Raw genomic sequence first — 20,088 nt, 5'->3', positions numbered from 1 at the left:
TTTCTCTGGATCGAGGGATTTGGTTACGATGGGTTCTATGAAACACGACTTGACGGCTTCATTTGTTTCTTCATGTACTCTTCTCTGTTCTTTCATGTACACTTGATATTTTCAAAAGGTTACTATTTTCTTAAAATCACATATATGGCTTTTACTCGTACAAAAACCTCAAGAAATAAGCATTCAGCTCTTTTATTACACTAAACGTCCCCAATCAATACTCTTACAATCTCCGTCTAATAACATCATTGATAATCATTCATTCCATTCCATCTCATGCCATTCCAAACAAAGAACGCCCGTCTTTCGTCATCAGTATAGTCTATCTCTACTACTCTGTCTAGCTCTCTCTAGTTCCGGCGTCCTCGTCAGTCTCGACGGGGTCCTACTCGACAGCTCTTCGACAGTCGTGTCCAGGCGGACCTGGAACACTTTTCCGCGCCAGCTCACCGTCGTGCCGAGCAAGACGGCCCGCGTCCAGACGGGCAGGGCGAGGGCTTCTCTCCCGATCCAGGCCGGCAGCCATTCTATGAATCGCCGTCTTGGCAGACCCAGAGGACTGGCCGATCCAAACGCGAATTTGGGCGTGTTCTGGTCGGATTCGATGGTGCGGCCTGTGTGGAGGTGTTTGAACGTGTGCCAGTCCACTGTCATCCAGGCCAAGATGGCCATGAGCCAGATCCACCCAAAGGCTGCCCAAGTCTGGGGAATATCAAGGGCCTCGTGGAACCAGGGCAGCGTAGTAAGACCAAAGGCAAAGTACGCGCAGCACAGGAATGATTCAACACCAGGTTCGACCAAAGTAGCCGCCAACACGGTGAATTTCCTGGCGCGCAACCAGCGAACTCTTCGGGCAGCGTAGGCGGACACAGACATGCCTGCCATTGGCTGCAGCACCAAATCACCCCAAGCGATGCCGTGATTCAAGAAGCCGGGGATGTTGGAGCGCCAGAGAAGATCCCCGATAAGATGGTCCTCGCAGATGTTGTGGGAGAAGTAGTCGACGCCGCGGGGGCGCCCTTCGTTTGCTGGGAGGATGGGATTCCGGGCGGGATCGGTGACCTGGTCTAAGTGAGCCTTGCGGAACATGTTGCTTTTGCCCACGATGCAAGGGGCGACTCCGACGACGTTGATGGCGCCGTAGAACTTGACGTGAGAGGTGCCCATGAACATTTCGTCTAGACGGCCGCCGCCGTTGTTCCATAGCCGGTTCCATAGGGACTCGTTACTCCGCTTAGAGGTGTCGGCGGCTGATCCGAGGAAGGCCTGACTCTCGGCAGAGGCATCCTTTTGATAATCGACGATATCGACAACCAGGGGCAGCTGGTGGACGAATTTATACGGCTTTCGCGCGGGCATATCGGCCGGGACATAGCCAACCAACGTATCTACCATGCGCCCCAAGACGCCGCTCGCGACCCAGACGTTGCAGTCAATGATCCAGATAATCTCCCCCGGCGCCTCGCGATATGCCCTGCTAATGTTTCGTATCTTTGGATTCGGGCCCAGCATGTTGACGCGACCTTGGGCGCCGTGCAGGACCGGGTCCTCGGCCTCGACGAGGATCTGCGCATCGTAGGCGGGGAAGTCCTTGAGCAGCTGCTGCAGGACGGGATAGGCCGGGTCGGCGGTGCTTTCTATGCACAGGCGGACGGAGAGCTTTTGGCGGCGGTAGTCCTGGCGAAAGGTCGAGGCGATGCATTCGTAGAGGCAGGGCTCGAGGCCCTTGACGGGGCGGATGATTGTGACGGCGGGGGCATCTTCGAGGGTGGAGGATATCGGCGGGGGGTTTCGTTCGTTGAATTTGACGAAGCTGGCAGCAAGAGACACAAAGTTATTAGCCTAGGCGAAAGTGTTGTCGAGAGGTGAAAGTCGGGATTGAAGGGGGCTTACTTACATGGAGGTGATGCCGACAATCTGGACAAAGACGACAACCACGGCCCAGACGAGGCAGACGGTGGCTACAGCCTCAACAAAGCTAGTCATTTCCAGCTAGGATCGAGGCATAACCGTTTTACTCCTTCACTTCGAGCGTAGAACAATCAATCACCTGCGAGAGCGGCGGGAGAGGCAGGACATATTATAGGACAGGTGGTGGGTAGACAGACGGCAAAGGTATTGATTAATAGGTGAGGGGGAGAGGAACAGCAAGCAACAGTCACGACGGACGGCTCGCCCGGGACTTGGAATCAGATTAAGATTAAAGAGGTCCAGGCAAGGAAGAAGCCTGGGTGGGATAACTGCGTTAGGTATAATATGGAGGAAAGGGTTCGTGTTGGCGATGGTAGAAAAAAAGAAGCATGGATGGATGGCCCAGACTTGGCGATGTTGGGTAAGCTTGAGACGCTTGGACAAGCCCTGGACGGGTCGCTTATACTGATGTGTCCATACGTAAGGCGCATGTGGGTTAGGGGGTGAAAGAATATGCCGGACTGATTTTGGTGGTTTTTAGTATAGAGGTGATACGACGATTTGTGTCTACTGATTTGGGGAAATACATCAGACTCCAAAGGAGAAAACTTGATGCTGAATCTGGCAAGAGAAAGGATCACATGCGTATCTGTACCTCATCCAGTTACTGCTGTACCTTGCTTCCAACATGCACACACACAGCCACAAGTACATCCAAGTTCCCTCAACTTCTAGGGACACAGCAGTCAGTGGTGTGATTTCTAGATGCTAGCACCAAGTAATTTGCATCAATCCATCATCACCTATCGGAAGGCCCGGGGCGTCACAGCAGCACTTGAAACTGCTCTAAACAGTTTGATGGAACTGATTGAGGCCTAAAATAGAAATCAACGAGCGCACCGGGTCAAAAATCAAAATCTCTCAGTGGAGGTTCCATGTGGATGACACCAGCTCATGTGGCCATTTCAATTCAATGCTGATGGATGACATAGTCGAGGACCTTTAGGGCATCCTGCAGGGCTTTTGCGGTGCCTGAAGTGCCCTGGAAACCCGCCCTGGGCCGCTGCAAGTGTCTGCCCGCCGCTGCATCCAGCCACTCAGGTCACGCATTCTTGACGCCTGGCGCCCCAGGCATCCGCTTCGGATCCAGTTTGCGATTTTCTCCGACCAACCGCCGAAAATCCCCCTGCCAGCCAGAAAAATTTCCCTCTCTCTGCTTCTACTTTAAAAACGCACAAGCAGAGGGGGAAAAAAGCAAAACAAAAAGAGCTTCCCTCTTGCGCCTCGACACTCTTTTCTTTTCGCAGTTCCCAGGCTGGTAGAGCGTCCCATTACCTTTCTGGAACGGCCAGTGGATGAGATCCTGTTGGACTCATTCAGCAAGAGAAGCGTCGTGATTTGCCGGGCCATGCCCTGAGACAGGTGAGTCGAGAAATACTTTTTTTTTCTCTTTCTATCTTGATGCGCATCAAGGCGCTTCGCCAATTGTTTCAACGTGGGAGCCTTACTCTAGCTCAAGCATACTCTTGCTCAAGCTGCTGCTTCTGGCTCTGCCCGGGCGAAGGAGAGCCGATGCTCATCGTCCTCATCCTCGGGTTACACAGCAGAGTTTTCCTTCTATTTTCCCTCTCCCTTGCTGTTATGATGATCACCATTTGTGCAAAGAGCGACCATTCATTTGGAGACCTCTGTGATTGCCATTTGATTATAGACTACAACGGTATCTGATACAGCTTTGGGAGATATTTTTTTTTCTCATCATGTTGTCGCGCTATGCATATTTTGGAGCTCTAGACACTGACTAAAGCTTCTCCAGGTCCAGGCCAAAATGAGCCCAGTCCGAGATGGCTGAGATGCAAGTTCATACTGAGCCCCCTTCCATAGGCAAGGCTCTGCCTGCACCCCAAGCCCAACCCCAAACCCAGGCCAACGGCAAGGCCCAGGCCAAACCGCAAGCTGCCCAACAGCAACCGCGAGGTCCATCTATCCACCAGATATACGCGCTGCCTGCACCCATCCGAACCTTTCCCCTCCCAGCCTTCTACCCCAACAACCCTATTTCGGTGTTCCATGTTGCCTACGCATGGTTGGGTCAGGTTTTCCGGCCGCCGCCCGTAGAGCCTGCCGTTGTCCACCATGGCGTCTGGTCTGAGACGACAATCTCTGTACACATCAAAGATGAAAAGTCCATGAGGGCCTTGTGGGAGCAAGGCTTCTATGGCAAGGGCAACCTCAGTCGAAGTGAGCCCAACTGGCTCAAGAGAGAGCAGGTTCAGCGAGGACTCCAGGAAGTTCACGTCAGCGAGATTTTCACGCAGCAGAGGCGAGACGAGCGAGCACAAGCCAAGTGGGAGCGTGCGCGACTTGAACAGGAAGTCATCTTGAAGACGAAGCTTGAAGAGGAGCGACTGGCTGAGGCTCGCCGTCTGGCAAAACAAGCGGTAGAGGACGCGCAAGAAGCTCAAGAAGCTCAAGAAGCCCAGGAGACCCAGGAGGCCCAGGAGGCTGCCGTCTCAGACTTTCCCAAGCTTCCCCTTGCACCCGTTGGCCCATTGGAGCTCCTCGCACTCCCAAACTCAGCGGTAGTCATCGTATCACGACAGGAGCCCGTTCTGGCTCCTTTACCGTTTCTTGCGCCTGTCGGTCCCCTGCAGATTTTGGCACTGCCAAACTCGGCAGCCGACGTTGTCAAGTTTACACAAGTAAAGACGGATGCCGACGTGGCCCCCATTTCCAAGGCAAACGGATCATTGACTCTGCCTTCCTCTCATCACGGTTCGTCTACTGATGATTCCGAGGAGCCCCGAACTCCCATCACCACCGAGACCCCAGAGCTGTTTAGGGACGACCGATCTGTAATCTCATCGAGTGATGGCACGGGAAACAAGACGTTGCAGCGCAGAAAGAGCGTGCGATTTTCCCCCACGGTGGAATCGGCAACGTACAAAGCCACAGACCCCCCAAGCCCTAATCGCTCCCCGCCCGTGTCGTACTCCCAGCCATCCCAAGCCAACGGCAATGACAAGTCGATTAGCCAACCCCTGTCCCAACTGCCATCAGCAAGCGTCCCCGTGTCAGATCCCATCATCAACAAGGAACACCTGCAACTGATGCCGGAGGAAGCATTCTTCCTCTCCTTTGGCCTTGGGGTTCTGGAAATCACGGACCCTGCGTCTGGCAGAGTGCTGTCGCGTCAAGACCTCTTTAACCTGTTCCGGCAATACTCTTACTTCCCTCCCCGAAACGGCCCAGACGAGCCTGACCTCGAGCCCGATGACGGATTCCTCGTCCATTACGCCGTGTACCATCACTTCCGATCTTTGGGGTGGGTGCCTCGGGCGGGCATCAAGTTCGGAGTCGACTGGCTGCTGTACGCCAGGGGACCGGTGTTTGACCACGCCGAGTTTGGACTGATTGTGATCCCCTCGTATTCGGATGCTTGGTGGAAAAAAGAGGGCAAACAAGGTCCTCGGAAACCGTGGTCATGGCTGCATAGCGTTGTACGAGTCCTGTCCCACGTCACCAAGAGTTTGGTGCTGATCTACGTGGATGTGCCGCCTCCTCACAAGTTTGAAGAAGCGCTCAAGGATGGCATCACGGAGGCAATGAAGCTGTACAAGGTCAGAGAGGTCATGGTAAAGAGATGGTCGAGCAATCGAAACCGATGAATGGACTGTTGACGTCTATTTCAAATTTCTACTTTTTTTATTTCCCTTACCAGTGTCTTTGTGTGTAAGATTACGGCGATGCTTGGGGAAGGTGTTGCATTTGCAAATGCTATGGGATACACGTCGGCGAACACGTGTGTAATGTATACGAGAAACGATGGAACGAATCTGGATCAAGTTCACAGATGCTTTTTTAAACAAAGAGTTGGCGCAATGTCGAAGAGAAACCTAAATTGATTGGTAGCATTTCTGAATAGCTGAATATTTGAAAAATCAAAACATACAATATTCCATCCAATGTACTTTGCATGTGATTCCCACGTCACGGAGTGTAAAGAGATGGAGGGCCACTGGGCTTCCCTTGGGCCGAAGAGGTTAACAAAGACGAGATGATGAAGAACGGGCATGATATGTGGAAACAACTGTCAATATAGAAAAAGAGAAAAGTGGGAAAGAGAAAAAAAAGAAGGTAATAGAACACCAATCATGAATTGAATAGGGTTTTGATTCAATTTGTATAATTATTCCGTCATTTTCTCCGTTACTTTCTCGCAGAAGCTCAAGCTCAAGCTCTTTCAGCAACAGCTTGGCTCATTCCCGGCCAGGCGGATTGTGCCTCGGTCCATTCACCTCACCCGCTCTTATTAGCGCAGCCAAAACATGCGACTTGACAATTGCTATAATCTCAAGTGCATTCTTTCGTCTTGATTGAGTCAGGAGTTCACGTTCAAAGGGCATAAGTGGTTTTTCGATCCTTCATTATCACGAGTGTTTTATTTTGTTTGTTATAGCCATGTTATCCCTGGCTCGCACTTGTCGGGCCACAGCTACGGCATCGGCGAAAGCTCAAGCTCAAGCTAAAACCGTGGCTTGTCGCAGCGCTCACTCCCTCACAGCAGCGATATACAGCTCAAGGAGACAAAAACGACAGAAACCAGATTCAGAGTCGGTGGCGGAATACAGGCCGCAGCAGAGGAGGATCTCGGCCAAGGAAGCTGGGCAGCAGCAGCAGCAGACGTCGGCGGCGCGGTACTGGCCGAAGCTGGAGATTCCGAGGGACGCCAAGCGCTTCACTTTCACCGATGAGACGACCAAGAGGGGGCCCGTCAAGGTTGCTTACACGGACAGGTTTCTCTTCGTGGAGGACCCTACCGTGGAGAATGGACGACGGGCGCTGAAGCCGGCGACGCTGAGGGATAGTTGCGCTTGTCCGAGGTGCAGAGACACTTCATCCGGTCAAAAGACGTATTCCTCCGTCGAGATCCCCGTGGATATCGGCCTGCAATACGTCAAGCCTACGAAAAAGGGGCTGGAAATCACCTTTTTGCGCGACATCCCGCGGTTCACTCAAGATGAAAGCAAGCCTCACGTCATGCTTCTGCCGTGGGAATCCGTCGATATCTCGCTCAAGAAGAAGAGCACGGAAGACGTCACTCTGCCTCGTCCGCGATCCGTCCTTCGTCGAACGGGAGTCGTCTACTGGGACCGCGAGTCCATCGCCCAGCAAGTCCGGCGCATCGACTACGCAGAGTTCATGAAGGACGACAGCGAGGCCTTCTGGGACGTCATCATCGACATCTGCCGCTTCGGCCTCGTCTACCTCAACAACGTGCCCCGCGACCAAGACTCTATCGTGAGAATCACCACCCGCATCGCAAACATCCGCGAGACCTTTTACGGCCGCACGTTTGACGTCCGCGCAAAGCCAAACGCCGAAAACGTCGCCTACACCAGCGGCTTCCTCGGCCTGCACCAGGACCTGCTGTACCTCGACCCCCCGCCCATGATCCAAGCCCTGCACTGCATGGACAACTCCTGCGCCGGCGGCGAATCCCTCTTCAGCGACGGCGAGCGCGTCGGCCGCCTCCTCTATCCGTTCCTCGCGAGACACCGCATGGCACCCCTGGCCGAGCACCACGTCCCCTACCAGTACGGCAAAAACGGCTTCCACTACTTCAGCTCTCGCCGTGTTATTGATGGTAATGATTCTGGCTTCACCAACGTCTTCTGGTCTCCCCCCTTCCAGGGCCGCTACCTCTCCCCCGTCAAGGACATCCGCCGCTGGCTCGAGCCCGCCGCCATCTTCTCCTCCCTCATCAACGACCCGGCCGCCATCCACGAGCAAAAGATGGAACCCGGCGAGTGCGTGCTCTTCGACAACCTGCGCGTGCTGCACGGCCGCAACGCCTTCGACGCAGCGGGCGGCGGCGCGAGATGGCTCAGGGGCGCCTACATCTCCGCCGAGGATTTTCTGTCCAGGGCGGCTCATATTCCCAAGGGCATGGCGGAAAAGTATCGTGGCCAGAGGCCGTGGGCGCCGGCGCTGGCGCAGAAGGATTTGAGGGAGACGGCGTGGCATGAGGATGTCGTGAGGAGGATCAGGGAGATTGATCCGACGTTGCAAGACTAAACTGTTATCATGACGATGACGATGGCGGCTGTACATATGAGATGAGACACCATGAATCTTGTCTTACCAGATAAGCACACGGAGGAAAAAAAAAAAGAAACATGATGAAAAAAAAAGTAGAAAGGGGTACAGAGACTACCTATGATAACCTCAGACGTACACAACATCTCATAACAATTCAGGCTAAGCAACCTAGAAGTGGCAGCGAAATACCAGCCAAAAGCAAATTCCCTTTTCCCTTCCGTTTGGTGCGCCGCGCACGTAACCATTGATGCATCATGACAATTGGAGAAAAAAAGAACTAATGTTACTGCATCCCATCGCAAGCCTCCAACAACAGAGCCTGTCCGATCCCATTCAGCACGCCTCAGTCGGCGAAGCTGACCACTACCACTTCTTTGCCTCGACGCCATCAGGAGGCACAGTCTCGACTTTCTTATCTTTGACGTCGTCCCAATTCGTGCTCAGGGAGGTTCCATTGCTCTCCGTGAAGCTCTTCATCATGGCCCGCTGCTGCTCAGGGGTGGCGCCCTTGTAAAGTTTCTTGAAGAAGAGGTTCACATCCTTTTCGTCATCTGAGTTTTCCTCAGCCCCGAACTGGTCCCAATTTTTTGGACCACCGCGTGAAGAAGTGGGATACGCCGGTGCTGGGGCTGGTGCTGGGGCCGCAGCCGGAACTACAGCTGGAGCTTTCTCGACCCTGGAGTGACAACTTGTTAGTCGATGAGATTCCAAGGTCAGATGTTTATGCCGTATCAACTTACTTTGCTTCCGCGACCTGAGGACTGGAGACTGGTGCTCGCTTGGCTGATCCATCAGCTTTGAGGGTTGCCCATTTGCCAGGCGTTTTCTTGGCCAAGCTCAGCTCAACCTTGTTAGGTGTAACTGTATAATGAGATTTGGAAGGAATAATCTCTTCCCACAGATCAAGTGCAAACTCCCTCTCGTCGCCGTTTGGGTAGACAAGAGGATCCAGACGAACCGAGGACTCGAGGAACTGGACTTGGAGCTTCTCCTTGTTGACACCCTTTGAGAAAATCGAAACCGACATGTGCGTGTTGCTTTGAAAATCTTGCACCCGCAGCGGGGTGTCTTTGGGAACGTCCGCCTTTCCAACTTCCGCCGCCTTCGCGGTCCGAGTTGTGGCAGCCTCCACCTTTGCAGCTTCCACGCCGACCTTGGAAGACTTGTGGTTGGCGAGGCCCTTTTTCTCGGGAATCAAGGTTGTCGCCAGCTTCCTGGCGTCGTCACCCGCCGGCAGCTTCTCCATGGCCGACAGGGCCTGGATTCGCATATTGCTAGCCATCCTCCACTCTTTAAAGTGCGGCCTGTTTGCCCTCGCCGCAGCCAACGGATTTTCCCCCAAGGCCTGCATCGAGTTACCGCCCTTCGCGCCAATGTCATCGTAGCGAGCAGCAGCCATGGCTTCGGCAGCCGTCGCGGTCCAGAACCCCTGCTCATCCACAAACTCCAAGCCGGGATCCTCCTTGGGCACTGCCGGACCGCCCTCGATGAGTCTCATGCAGTGCATGAAACAGTAGTCGGCGTTGGCGTACTGCTTGAGGTGGAAAAAGGCCACTCCGCGGCGGTACTGGGCGGTCGCCATAAGCTCGCGCTTATTGCGTTCAAAGGCCGTGTGCCAGGCGAGGTCGGCGTCGTCGAGGGCTTCCTGGGGTCGCCCGAGCCCGGTCAGGGCCTTTGAGCGAGCAGCCAGCCAGGCTGGGCTCTGGGATTCCTTGAGCGCAGAGGAGAGCTTGTTGAGGGCCTCGTCCCAGTTGGATGTTTCCACGGCAGCGAGGCCCTCCTGGGCCATAGTGACGTATGACATGGTCGAACTATGGCGCTGTGGGTTTGACGATTCAGCGAGGATTTTCCGTTTGCCAAAGATGAAGACGTTGGGGTTTGTTTGGCTTGGTGATGAAACCCCGTTGGTAAGAAAATGGTGTTGGAAACAGAAAGTCGCCGAGGTTGAGGTGAAAGGAAGTGAGTGGCAGAAGAGCAAGTTTAAATATGGTGGGAGCAAAGTTGCAGTTGGAGTTTAGAGCTCTAGCGGCGTGAGGCGTGGAAGCTTCAATGCACTTCGGCGCCCCGCTTCTGCGTTTGCTGGGGCGGGCGAATCAAACAGCAAAGAAGCATCACTGCCAAGGAACATGAAAATGAATAATTATCTTGAAAAATAATAAATGCATTAAACTCACAATCAAGAGGGTTATGTAATAAAACTATATACATAGGTAGGTAGATGAACAGTATGTACATACCTATAGAACGAGTCACGCAGACAGGCAAAACTTGTCTAAAGCATAGGGCAGCCTCTAGATGGAGAACCAGAGTAACTCAAAGAAAGGCAGAGAAAAGGTTCTTCAGGCAGTGCAAACGGGCTTCAATTAGGTATTGCCGACTAAATACAAAGGCAAATATGCTTCAACGGTATTAAACTCTGATACAAGGTACTACAAGTACCCAGCGCAAGGCAAAGAGCATCGTAATCATCAACTCGTACATCCGTATATCCATGCATCCCTACATGCGTCCATCCGCTTACAACTTCTCATCGGGGTATCTCTTTGCAAACATCCCCAACGCCTTGATGGTAAAAGTAAACTTGTAGTTTGGATACGAAATCATGCAAGACTTGTTGAACACGCCCTCAATGGCCTCCTGCAGCCACTCGCCGTTGGCCTGTTGGCGGCTCGCAATCAGGCGGATGCCCTTCTTGATCGGCTCCACGTCCGGATACTCTGCCACCAGGAGCCCAATGAGTGCCCAGGCTGTCTGCACCACAAGGGACCCTGACTCGTGTTCGGAATACTTCATGGTTTCACACGCCTAAAAAAAACAAGAATATGAGTTAGCAAGGAGACGATAAAACAAACAAACACGCTGTTTGTCGACATGACGTGGCCACTCACCCGGTAACTTTCAGACCAGCCGCCATCCTCGCGCTGTTTGGAGATGAGGAAATCGCAGCCTGCGCGGGAGATCTGGCTGTTGGAATACGTCTCTCCAACCGCCTTCATGCTCTGAAGCGCAAACATGGAGGCATAGGTAAAGCATATCCCCCAGCTCCCATACCAACTGCCATCAAACTTCTGGTTGGTCCTGATCCAGTTGGTGGCCCTCTTGATAAACAGCTTTACATCCTTGGTTCGGTAGTCAGGCCAGTGCTTGTGGAAGAGAGACAAGGCTTGGACGCAGGCAGTTGTGCATTCGGGGTAGTCGTATTCGATCATGATCCTGCCAAACACTTCGGCCGCATTGAGCAGCTCCAGCAACTCATCACCCCTTCTGGCTTCGTAAGATGAGACGGCACCGTTGTCGTTCTGGTACAGCAGCAGCGTGTCCACAGAATCAAAGATCCGCTGGTCGTCCACGAGTTGCGGATATCCCTCCGTCTTCTGCAGCAAGATGACGGCCTTGAGAGCCTCGGAAGTGCAATCGCTCACGCCGTAGCCCTGGTCTCTGTTGCTAAACGGCCAGGCACCCTTTCGGGGCTGGCGGTAGCACTTTTCCTGGTCTTTGCAGTTCTCTCTGATTTGGTGTCTGTCCAGGTACTCGAGGCCCTTTATCAGCATGGGCTTCCAGCGTTCATCTGTGTGCAGCCCGGACTCGACCACCGACAAGATGGCAAAGGATGTGTCCCAGCACTGGACGCCGTTTGTGCCATTGCACAGCAGTCCCTCGTCTTTTACCCACAGGTACTCCTCTAGCCTCTCAATATGCCTCTTGGTGCTGTATGCATCAGGGCCGTCACGGATGTAGCATACGAGCGTATTCATCGGTGCGTTCACAGGAGCCAAGCACGAATACTCCGTGTTTGCATCTTCCATGTCGACAAGGTCGCTGACCCATTTCTCTCCCCTCTCCTTGAGAAAGTTGAAGCGGAGGTAGGGGTTGTAGACGTTGACAAGGACCCAGTTGATCGTGTTGAGCAGCCACGACTTGGGATGGTAGTTGTCGATGGCAGAAATGTCGTTTCGGTGAGTAACCCAGTTGATCTCGGCATGAGGCTGTACAAACAACTCTTGCTTCAACGCCCGGGTGATATCCGTCTCTTCGCAGATCCATCTTTTGGAATACAAGTATCCCATGGGCAGGAACACTTGTCGGATATGGATCCACCATCGCCAGGGAGCAATCGGGACCCAGTCAGGGAGCAGCCAGATCTCGGGGGGCACAGGGTTCACGATATCCCAGTCCACCACACCCAGCACCGCGAGCCAAAACTTGCCCCAGTGAGGGGCGTTGAGTGCGCCGCCCAGCTTGTGCAGAGTTCCCCTGGCCTTGACCATGACAGGGTCCTCGGGGTCGACGCCGACAATGCGGAGGACGACATAGTTCATGGCGGTGCCAAAGACTGTGCTTTCACCCTCGATATGTAGACCCCAGCCACCATCTTCGGGATGCGCTCGTGCAAAGAGGTAGTTCTTGATCTCGGTCGCGTAGGCGTCGGAAATTGGCGTCTTGGTCACATACCAAGCAATGACAACACCGCTGAGGAGGAACATGGGGCCGCCGTACTCGCAGGCCCAGTGGCCAGAGGGCATCTGAAGCTTTTCAAAGAAGGTGAGGCCATTTGTAGCAGCTTCGAGCGGCGTCTCGGCCTTGGGGAGTGCAGGTAGATCCTAGTGCAACGGCATATCAGCATCAGCTCTGCAAGTCATTCGATTTCAAGGGAGGGACAAAGGCATACGGTGGGCAAGTTTAGAAACCACTTCTCGGCATAGCTCTGCGGCCACTCTGCAGCTGCCTTGTCGTCGGCCAGATAATGCCACGTGTGACGGCTGTCGTCGTCCTTGACTCTCCATCGTGTGAGGTCCGTCTTGGCCTCCAGCTTGGGGCGCTTGGGGAAGCTGTCGGAATCATCAGAGGCACGCTTGCGAGACTTTGCGCTGCCAGCATCTCGGCCTGTTGCAGTGGCCATCTTGACGAGAGAGTTGCGTGGAGTGAATGGTGAATGGCCGATTGGCGACGGAGGCCGATTGAATGATTTATAATGGCGAGGGGAGAGTCAATGGCTGCTCCAGAGCTTTCACATGCGAAGAGACCAACAAACTTGAGCTTGGCCATCAATTACCTTAGTAATTGTAGAACCCTGATCAATTGGATGGATTGGATTGGATTGATGTTAGCACCGTCCAATTTGTCTGATTCGGGCATTGGATCGCATCAGTGGGCTGCTTTAGCGCTATTCCTGTGCCTGCAGTGGCCTTCAGAGGGCGCTGGCGCTAAAAACTGCCCAAGGTCCACTGTCAACAGAAATCGGAGGTGCCTGTCAACAGTTATTGCCCCTTGCAGCCGTCTTCGTATTCGTACTTGGCCTCACAACTTGCTCGCATAGGATTCCACCGCCAACACTCAACACTTGACGGACTGCTCAAAACCCCGACACTGCGTCCATTTGGCTTGTGACAGACTCCAGAGGCCATCATGGACCAACCAACGGAGCACAGAACAACCCGAGATGCACGGCAGGTAATTATTCAGCCGGTCAGCATGACGACATCCGCTGGAACAGTCGTCTCTCGCATCGAATCCATCCTGGAGGCCATCCTGGACTGCTTAGCCCAGGGACGGGAGTTCAGCATCGACTTTGTGTCCAGCAGATCAGGATCAGGAAATAGCCCGCAAACGGTGCGGTTCCCAGGAAGGAGTGCTGTGGAAGCCACAAAGTTTGGTACGCACCATTGCCCAAGCGGGTTGATTTTGCGATCTAGGTCTCATCTTGTGTGATTTCAAGCCCGCATACTTCTCATCCTGCAGCTCGCCCATGATGCTCTCGTATCGGGGACAGTGTTAACCAAGCGGTTAGTATTGGAGACCTTATGACTTGACCTTCCAAGATTGTAACCAAAATGTCTTGATGCAGTCACATTTTCTACCAGCATCAGGGGCTTTTCGTGAGGCAAAGAACTGTAGACGAGCTTGTGGACAGCCTTGCCTCTGCACTCAACGTTCAACGTGACGACTTGAACATTGTAAGTCGAATACCCATTGGCCCTATACTTCAACTAATGGGTCTAGGTTGCATCTTCCAAGGGTGTGTTCTCAGGACCTCTGAGTATTCGCCTCCAGGACAACACAGTGGTTGGTCCCGCTACCGGAGATGTGGTTCGTATATTCGCTCGCAACAAGTAGCCATTGTCTTTTTCTTACTCTAACATCCTAACAAGGGAATTGCATTGCCGGCAGCCGGGTCCATTGCAGCCATCAGCTGTGGAACCGTCCGATGGATATTGATTATTGAAAAAGATGTTTGTGCTTTGCATAAATTTGCACCAGCTTCTTGTTTTACTGATCTCACAAAGGCAATATATCGTTCTTTAACCTCTTGCCTGTTTTGGCAAACGTCTTGTGTTGGCCCAGGGCTCCTCATAACGGCATGTCTTCCCTACGTTTGCTCTATCGTCAGGGTAGCTAATGTCAAGGGGGCTAAAGGCAAAGGGATACCCAGATATGCTTACATGTTCGTTTGTGCAACTGGTTCGCTTCAATTGCCCGCAGATACCAATCTTTGTCTTGGCTGATTTCGACCCGGATGGACTCAACATTCTTCGCCACTGCCGCCTCAAATCAGAGATTGTATCCCAAGGCTTTACGGCTCCCGCAATACGCTGGCTAGGAATCAAATCGCAAGATCTCCTGGAGCATGAGAGCCGTCTTGCTATGTTGAGGATCCCATCCCCGGACAACTTGCAGCTACCAGATAGTCAATCGTCCAAAGAAAGCTCGGGCTCCAAAGCCTCCATCTCGTCTACTGAATGTCGTGAGCCGATTTCACCCCTTTCGACACGAGATCGAAACGTCGCCGTTGGGATTTTAAAAAAGGTTGTAGAATCTGGAGATGAACCCGCAGCCCTCGAACTGAGACGAGAGCTTCAGGTTATGTTGATGATGGGCATCAAGGCTGAGATACAGTGGCTTGATGAAGCAGGCAATTTGACGGAGTGGCTCGATATCAAGATTGAGCAGATGCTTTTAGGTGCTTGAAGACATCGGTTAGCGGAAACCAAAGATGCTAACAATCAGACCGTGTCACGACCAGTTCAACGGCCATCACTCGTCATGGAGAATATTTGCAGTTTTGAGCCTATGTGGAAAGACTTCGAGGCTGATGATATGATCCCTAGAAAGACATTGCCAGGATCCGGCTTGAATCTGCATGTATTTCTTCGCGAAAACAGATTTCTAGACAGAGCAAGCTTGTTTCGATGAGATAGTTCGTCAAATATCCACCTACCCGGGAATTGATACAGTGCTAGAATCGCGGGGCAAGATATCCGCACAGTCCCCTCCACATGGAAGAAATGATCTAAAATTTTATACATGCATTTTTGCAACCAAGAAGAGTGAGAACTCATTCATCACCATGGCGCCGAACCTCACAGAAGACGAAATCGATGACGTGGTGTACTTTGCCAGAGTAGGCGAAGATGAAGATCTTGTTGAGACCCTGAAGACACTGTCAGAGCGCGAGAAGGTGTCACCAGCTGAGATCCTGTTGGCCGCCAAGGATGAGGGCAAGTCAACGGCTTTACACATGGCGGCAGGAAACGGTCATCTAGGTAAGAAATTCAACAAATCCTCATTGGGCTCTGGTTGGGAGACTGCCATTGAAGCACCTTTGAGGAGATACGAGGACATGCGATGAACAGAGAGGGACTAACGGGGCATCCAGAGACTGTTCGCAAACTCATTCAGTACTTTGATGAGAGACCCAAGGAGGAGAAGCAGGCTTTCCTGGACGACGCCAATGAGCACGGAAACACTGGTCTGCATTGGGCAGCGCTCGGCGGCCACCTGGATGTCGTCAAGCTTCTCATGGCACAGGGCGCTTTGCCGGCAGTGGCCAACGAGCGAAACTACGTCCCTCTCGACTTGGCCTACCAGAACGAGCACAACGAGGTGGCGCAATTCTTTCTGGCCTCTGCGGGCATGTTGGAGGAGAAGAACCAGGAGAGTGGACTGAATGGTGCCGTTGAGTCGGTCAAGCTTGAGGATGGAGAAGGCGTGGAGGAGAACGAGGCTTCAGCATCATGAGTTATGGCAGATGCGAGGAAAAATTTCATTGGCAACGGGGTACAAAAAAAAATCAAGGGACAAGGCCGATATGAATGGGCCTGTCGCGGTAACGGCAAAAAAAGGATACCATACGTGTATGTTCTGGGGGTGGCGAAGTACATCATTTCACTTCGGATAGATTTCAAAGAGAATTTGGCTATTGAGCTCAATGAGTTCGGGAATAATGCATCAAGGTAATAGTCGCATCCGGAGGTGGAAGTTCACACTGATGGTTACTGGTGGGAAGCCATGGTACATTGTGTTGGTATCATGAGAACAGTTAAATGATAAGGGCGGGAAAAGAAGGATGGTTACCTAGTAGTTTTGTGGTATACGAACTGCGGAGTATAGAGTATGGAATCCAGTATTATAGAATGTCCATCAACTCATATCATTGAAGCATATTCCGTATCCATTCCCTATCCAACATCATGATAGAGAATCAATAGTCCAAAGTAGGCCAAGGCGTGTTTGACACAGCGGCTAGTCCTCAATAGTCGCCCAATACTACGTAACATAGATGGGCTAACTCGAATAGAGGCATTTGGCTGAGAATTGGAAATGTCCAATGCCGTTTTCCCTTCTGGGGGATCCAGGCAAAGATACGGAGTAGAAGCACAGGCTCGGCCAGGCGGTGACCCCCACTGACCGATAAGGGTCCAGAGGGTCGAGTTCCCCCGGAAAGTGGCTATCTGATAAGTGGCGGCCCAAAACTCCAGCAAACGTTGGAGATTGTTCGACAGCAATCCGCCTCGGTGGGGGCCACCCCGGAAACGTTGGAACGTGGGATTTCCCCAGCTCGTCCCCGCGGAACGGAAAAGGACCCCTTCTGAGCAAATCCTCGTGTGTTTCTGGTGCTCAAGTGCCGATGCGGATTGCTGGGGTTCGCTGCACAAGAGGCGGCGACACGAGACTACAGCAGACATATCGCAAACCTTCCCCCCATGCACTCTGGCTTCTCGACCATCGACGGGGGCCAGCTATGAATATATGACCTGGATGGAGTCCTCACAGGTCTTCACGACGACTCGCACCAGCTCGGGGTCCAGCGCTGGCACGATCAACGGCAGCGGCAACGGCAGCACGGGTTCGGGCTCGGGCTACAAGCGCGCGAGTCGCAAAGGCGCGCCGCGGAGGTTCGTGTGCGATCATGCTGGCTGCGAGAAGATTTATTCGCGAGCCGAGCACCTGCAGCGCCATCAGCTGAACCGTAAGAGAGCTTCTCCTTTCCCCCCTGACTGACCCGAGTCGAATTGGATCATTGCAATTGCTGTGATATGACATGATGGCTGACTGCTGATTGTTTTGCGACCAAAAGACAACCCCAAGGAAATCTACCGTTGCGACGTTGGCGACTGCGACCAAAAGTTTGTGCGCCTCGATCTCCTGTCGCGCCATAAGAAGCGGCACACGGCCTCGTACACGCCCAGGAATCGCATCCCCAGCTTCGACACGGGCGAGACCGTCAAGTCGCCCCCCGACCGCCACGCCATCGCCATCCCGCCGCAGTCTTCCTACGGACAACAGCCGTCTGGGCCTCACGATGCCGCCATCCTGCTGACGCCCGAGTCCAACACGGCTCCCACTCCGGCGCCGCTGAGCCATAGCATGACCAGGGCGAGCCACCAAGCCGCGACCTGGGCGCCCTCGCTCGACGACCGCTCGGGCAACATGATGCGGCACCGGCCCAGCTTCTACGCGGCCGATCCAACCGCTCTGCCGGAGCCCCCGGGCATGGTGGGCTTCGGCGCGGTTGGATATCCCACCGACGACTCATTGACGCAGGGCAACTTTGCCGCATGGCTGTTTGACCCCCAGACTACGTATAGCGACTTTAGCATGGCAAGTCTGCCATTCCTTGAAGGCGGGCTGGAGTCTACCTTTAACAACAACATTCACTACGACTATGAATCCCTCACCAGCTTGTCGCCCATGGACCAGCCTCAGCGGCTTTCTGAGTCATCGTCTGACGACTGGATCACCGAATCGAGGCGCCAGGAACTGCTTCACTGGTTTCAGACGTTCCGCAAGAAGCAGCCCAGGTACGAGCCGCTGATGCCCAACCTGGTCCTTGAAAGCGGCGGCGACATGCCGGCGCTCAACCTCGACATGATGAGAGACTGTCTCAAGGAGTTTTGGGACAATGTCTCGCCTCGGCTGCCCATTATCCACCAACACACCTTTTCCCCGAACCGATGCCCCGTCCTGCTCCTCCTCGTCATGCTGTCTCTCGGCGCCGCATCATTGCGCGGCCGTGACGTGACGGGGCAGCTCTCCGAGTACGGCGCATTTGCCGACGTTGTCATTTCATGCGTGAGATGGGAGATTCTAACCTCGGACGACTCTGCACCGCCAGCAAGCCTTTGGGTGCTGCAGGCTCTCTTGCTTCTCGAATTCTACGAGAAGCTGTACTCTTCTCGAAAACTGCACGAGAGGGCGCACATTTATCACCCTGCTTTCCTAACACTTCTCAGACGTGGCAGCCCCCTGATTGGCAGAACCGGCAGTGAATCTCCCCCAGAGCCAGATTCGCTGGGACCCGATCGACATACGCCAAACATGGCCTTGGACTCTCGGACGTGGTGGGCTCGATGGGCCGAGACGGAGTCAATGCACCGCGTGGTGTTTGCGGCCTTTATGCTCGATGTCATCCACGCCGCCATGTTTGGCCACGCTGCCGACATGGCTCCTCACGAGATCCGACTGCCTCTCCCCTGTGACGATAACCTGTGGGCGGCCAACAGCCCCGACGTGGTGCGGCAGCTGGACGCAAACTTTCGGATGTACGGCGTCAAGCAGGTGTCGTTTCTGGACGGGCTCAAGAGCGCACTGCACGGCAAGGAGGTCAAGACGCACTCGTTTGGCCGCATGATTATCATCTCGGGCCTGCTCAGCGTGGGTTGGCACTTGAACCACCGCGAGACGCACCTCAAGTGGCTCGACATCCGCACGCCGTCTATGGAGACGCAGGAAAATTGGCGCAAGATGCTGCTGCGCGCGTTTGACAACTGGAAGGGCAGCTTCGACATTGCCATGTCCGACTCCATCTCTGACGCCCCTGGCCACCGTGGTATTCCCAACGGGCCCATCAATAGTGCTTCGGTGCTGTATCATCTGGCACATATCAGTCTCCACGCGGACATTGTCGATTGCCAGGTGTATGCTGGCGCGAAGCGTCTTCTCGGCCGCAAGGTCTCGTCCAGGGACTACTCCAACGTCATCAAGCGCATGAGCGCCTGGTCAACACAAGCTTCAACACGACATGCCATCTTGCACGCCTTCAAGCTTCTCTACCGCGTCGTCGTCGATCCTCACCCTCGCCGCAGAAACAGCCCCCACCCCCCTGAACACTCCGCCATCCAGTACTCGGTTCGCAACGAACCAGATCCTCATCGGCCGTGGATCATGTACTATGCCGTTTTGGCCATCTGGGCTTTTGTACAAGCTTTGGGACGGCCGCCGGGCAAGGGGTTTCCGTTGCCGACATCGCAGCTGGGACATAGTAGTTACGCGCGGATGGTCGAGTACGTGTCCGGCGTGGCTGCGTTACCGGAGCTGGATGAGCAGGCATCAGCCGTTTTACACGAGGGCTTGCCTGATTTGCTGGATGTAATGGTGGACATTCTCGAAGAGGCAGATACGGAACTGCTAGTCGAGGCGCGAGAACGGTTAAAAGTATGCAAGGAGATGCTTCTGGGGGGAACAACACGGCCATGACTATGAATTTGAAAACAAAGGCTCTATTTTTACGAACATTTTTTTCTTTTTCTATTCATGGGTACATCTGAGGGATGAAAACTTTTAATGATTATATATAATTGTTGGGTGCTTTTGGGGAGGAAGTCTTTTTCTCTGGATTTTGTATTGCGGAGTTTGTTTTTCAAGTTGGGGGAATTATGGGATTTTGATTCATGCTTGTTCTTTAGACTAGGCGTAGGATGGGATTTGGTCAATGAATGTGAAACGTAAACGGCATATCCTTCTATTTGACGATTCTATGATTGGTGAAGTTGTCTCTTTGTCCCTCGATGCTGCCTA

The 20,088-nt window shown here is 53.5% G+C and overlaps 7 protein-coding genes across 7 annotated transcripts; 5 read left to right on the top strand and 2 right to left on the bottom strand.

Moving 5' to 3' along the window:
* Window positions 1-312: 312 nt before the first annotated feature.
* On the bottom strand, window positions 313-1,986 carry Triagg1_1766 (CAZyme family GT21; the record flags this gene model as incomplete). The annotated part of the gene is made up of 2 exons (XM_062895872.1): window positions 313-1,813; window positions 1,898-1,986. The coding sequence occupies 2 exons, from the start codon at window positions 1,984-1,986 to the stop codon at window positions 313-315; spliced, it is 1,590 nt and encodes a 529-aa protein (XP_062759305.1).
* Window positions 1,987-3,755: 1,769 nt separating this feature from the next.
* Triagg1_1765 (uncharacterized protein) lies at window positions 3,756-5,579 on the top strand (the record flags this gene model as incomplete). The annotated part of the gene is made up of 1 exon (XM_062895871.1): window positions 3,756-5,579. The coding sequence occupies one exon, from the start codon at window positions 3,756-3,758 to the stop codon at window positions 5,577-5,579; it is 1,824 nt and encodes a 607-aa protein (XP_062759304.1).
* Window positions 5,580-6,372: 793 nt separating this feature from the next.
* On the top strand, window positions 6,373-7,989 carry Triagg1_1764 (uncharacterized protein; the record flags this gene model as incomplete). Its single annotated transcript, XM_062895870.1, has 1 exon — window positions 6,373-7,989. The coding sequence occupies one exon, from the start codon at window positions 6,373-6,375 to the stop codon at window positions 7,987-7,989; it is 1,617 nt and encodes a 538-aa protein (XP_062759303.1).
* Window positions 7,990-8,376: 387 nt separating this feature from the next.
* Window positions 8,377-12,913, bottom strand: Triagg1_1763 (uncharacterized protein; the record flags this gene model as incomplete). The annotated part of the gene is made up of 5 exons (XM_062895869.1): window positions 8,377-8,689; window positions 8,754-9,899; window positions 10,535-10,818; window positions 10,902-12,614; window positions 12,683-12,913. The coding sequence occupies 5 exons, from the start codon at window positions 12,911-12,913 to the stop codon at window positions 8,377-8,379; spliced, it is 3,687 nt and encodes a 1,228-aa protein (XP_062759302.1).
* Window positions 12,914-13,419: 506 nt separating this feature from the next.
* On the top strand, window positions 13,420-14,979 carry Triagg1_1762 (uncharacterized protein; the record flags this gene model as incomplete). Its single annotated transcript, XM_062895868.1, has 5 exons — window positions 13,420-13,666; window positions 13,730-13,796; window positions 13,859-13,967; window positions 14,014-14,100; window positions 14,494-14,979. 5 exons carry the CDS (start codon window positions 13,420-13,422, stop codon window positions 14,977-14,979), a joined length of 996 nt encoding a protein of 331 aa, XP_062759301.1.
* A 379-nt stretch (window positions 14,980-15,358) lies between these two features.
* On the top strand, window positions 15,359-16,029 carry Triagg1_1761 (uncharacterized protein; the record flags this gene model as incomplete). Its single annotated transcript, XM_062895867.1, has 2 exons — window positions 15,359-15,554; window positions 15,668-16,029. The coding sequence occupies 2 exons, from the start codon at window positions 15,359-15,361 to the stop codon at window positions 16,027-16,029; spliced, it is 558 nt and encodes a 185-aa protein (XP_062759300.1).
* Window positions 16,030-17,049: 1,020 nt separating this feature from the next.
* On the top strand, window positions 17,050-19,767 carry Triagg1_1760 (transcriptional regulator family: C2H2 zinc finger and Fungal Specific TF; the record flags this gene model as incomplete). The annotated part of the gene is made up of 2 exons (XM_062895866.1): window positions 17,050-17,260; window positions 17,369-19,767. The coding sequence occupies 2 exons, from the start codon at window positions 17,050-17,052 to the stop codon at window positions 19,765-19,767; spliced, it is 2,610 nt and encodes an 869-aa protein (XP_062759299.1).
* Window positions 19,768-20,088: the final 321 nt, after the last annotated feature.

This window comes from Trichoderma aggressivum (assembly GCF_033847375.1).
Source record: "Trichoderma aggressivum f. europaeum strain CBS 100526 chromosome Unknown scaffold_004, whole genome shotgun sequence".
Classification (NCBI taxonomy): Eukaryota; Fungi; Ascomycota; class Sordariomycetes; order Hypocreales; family Hypocreaceae; genus Trichoderma; species Trichoderma aggressivum.
The sequence above is the reverse complement of the archived record's forward strand: the minus strand, read 5'-3'. Positions and strand labels throughout refer to the sequence as shown.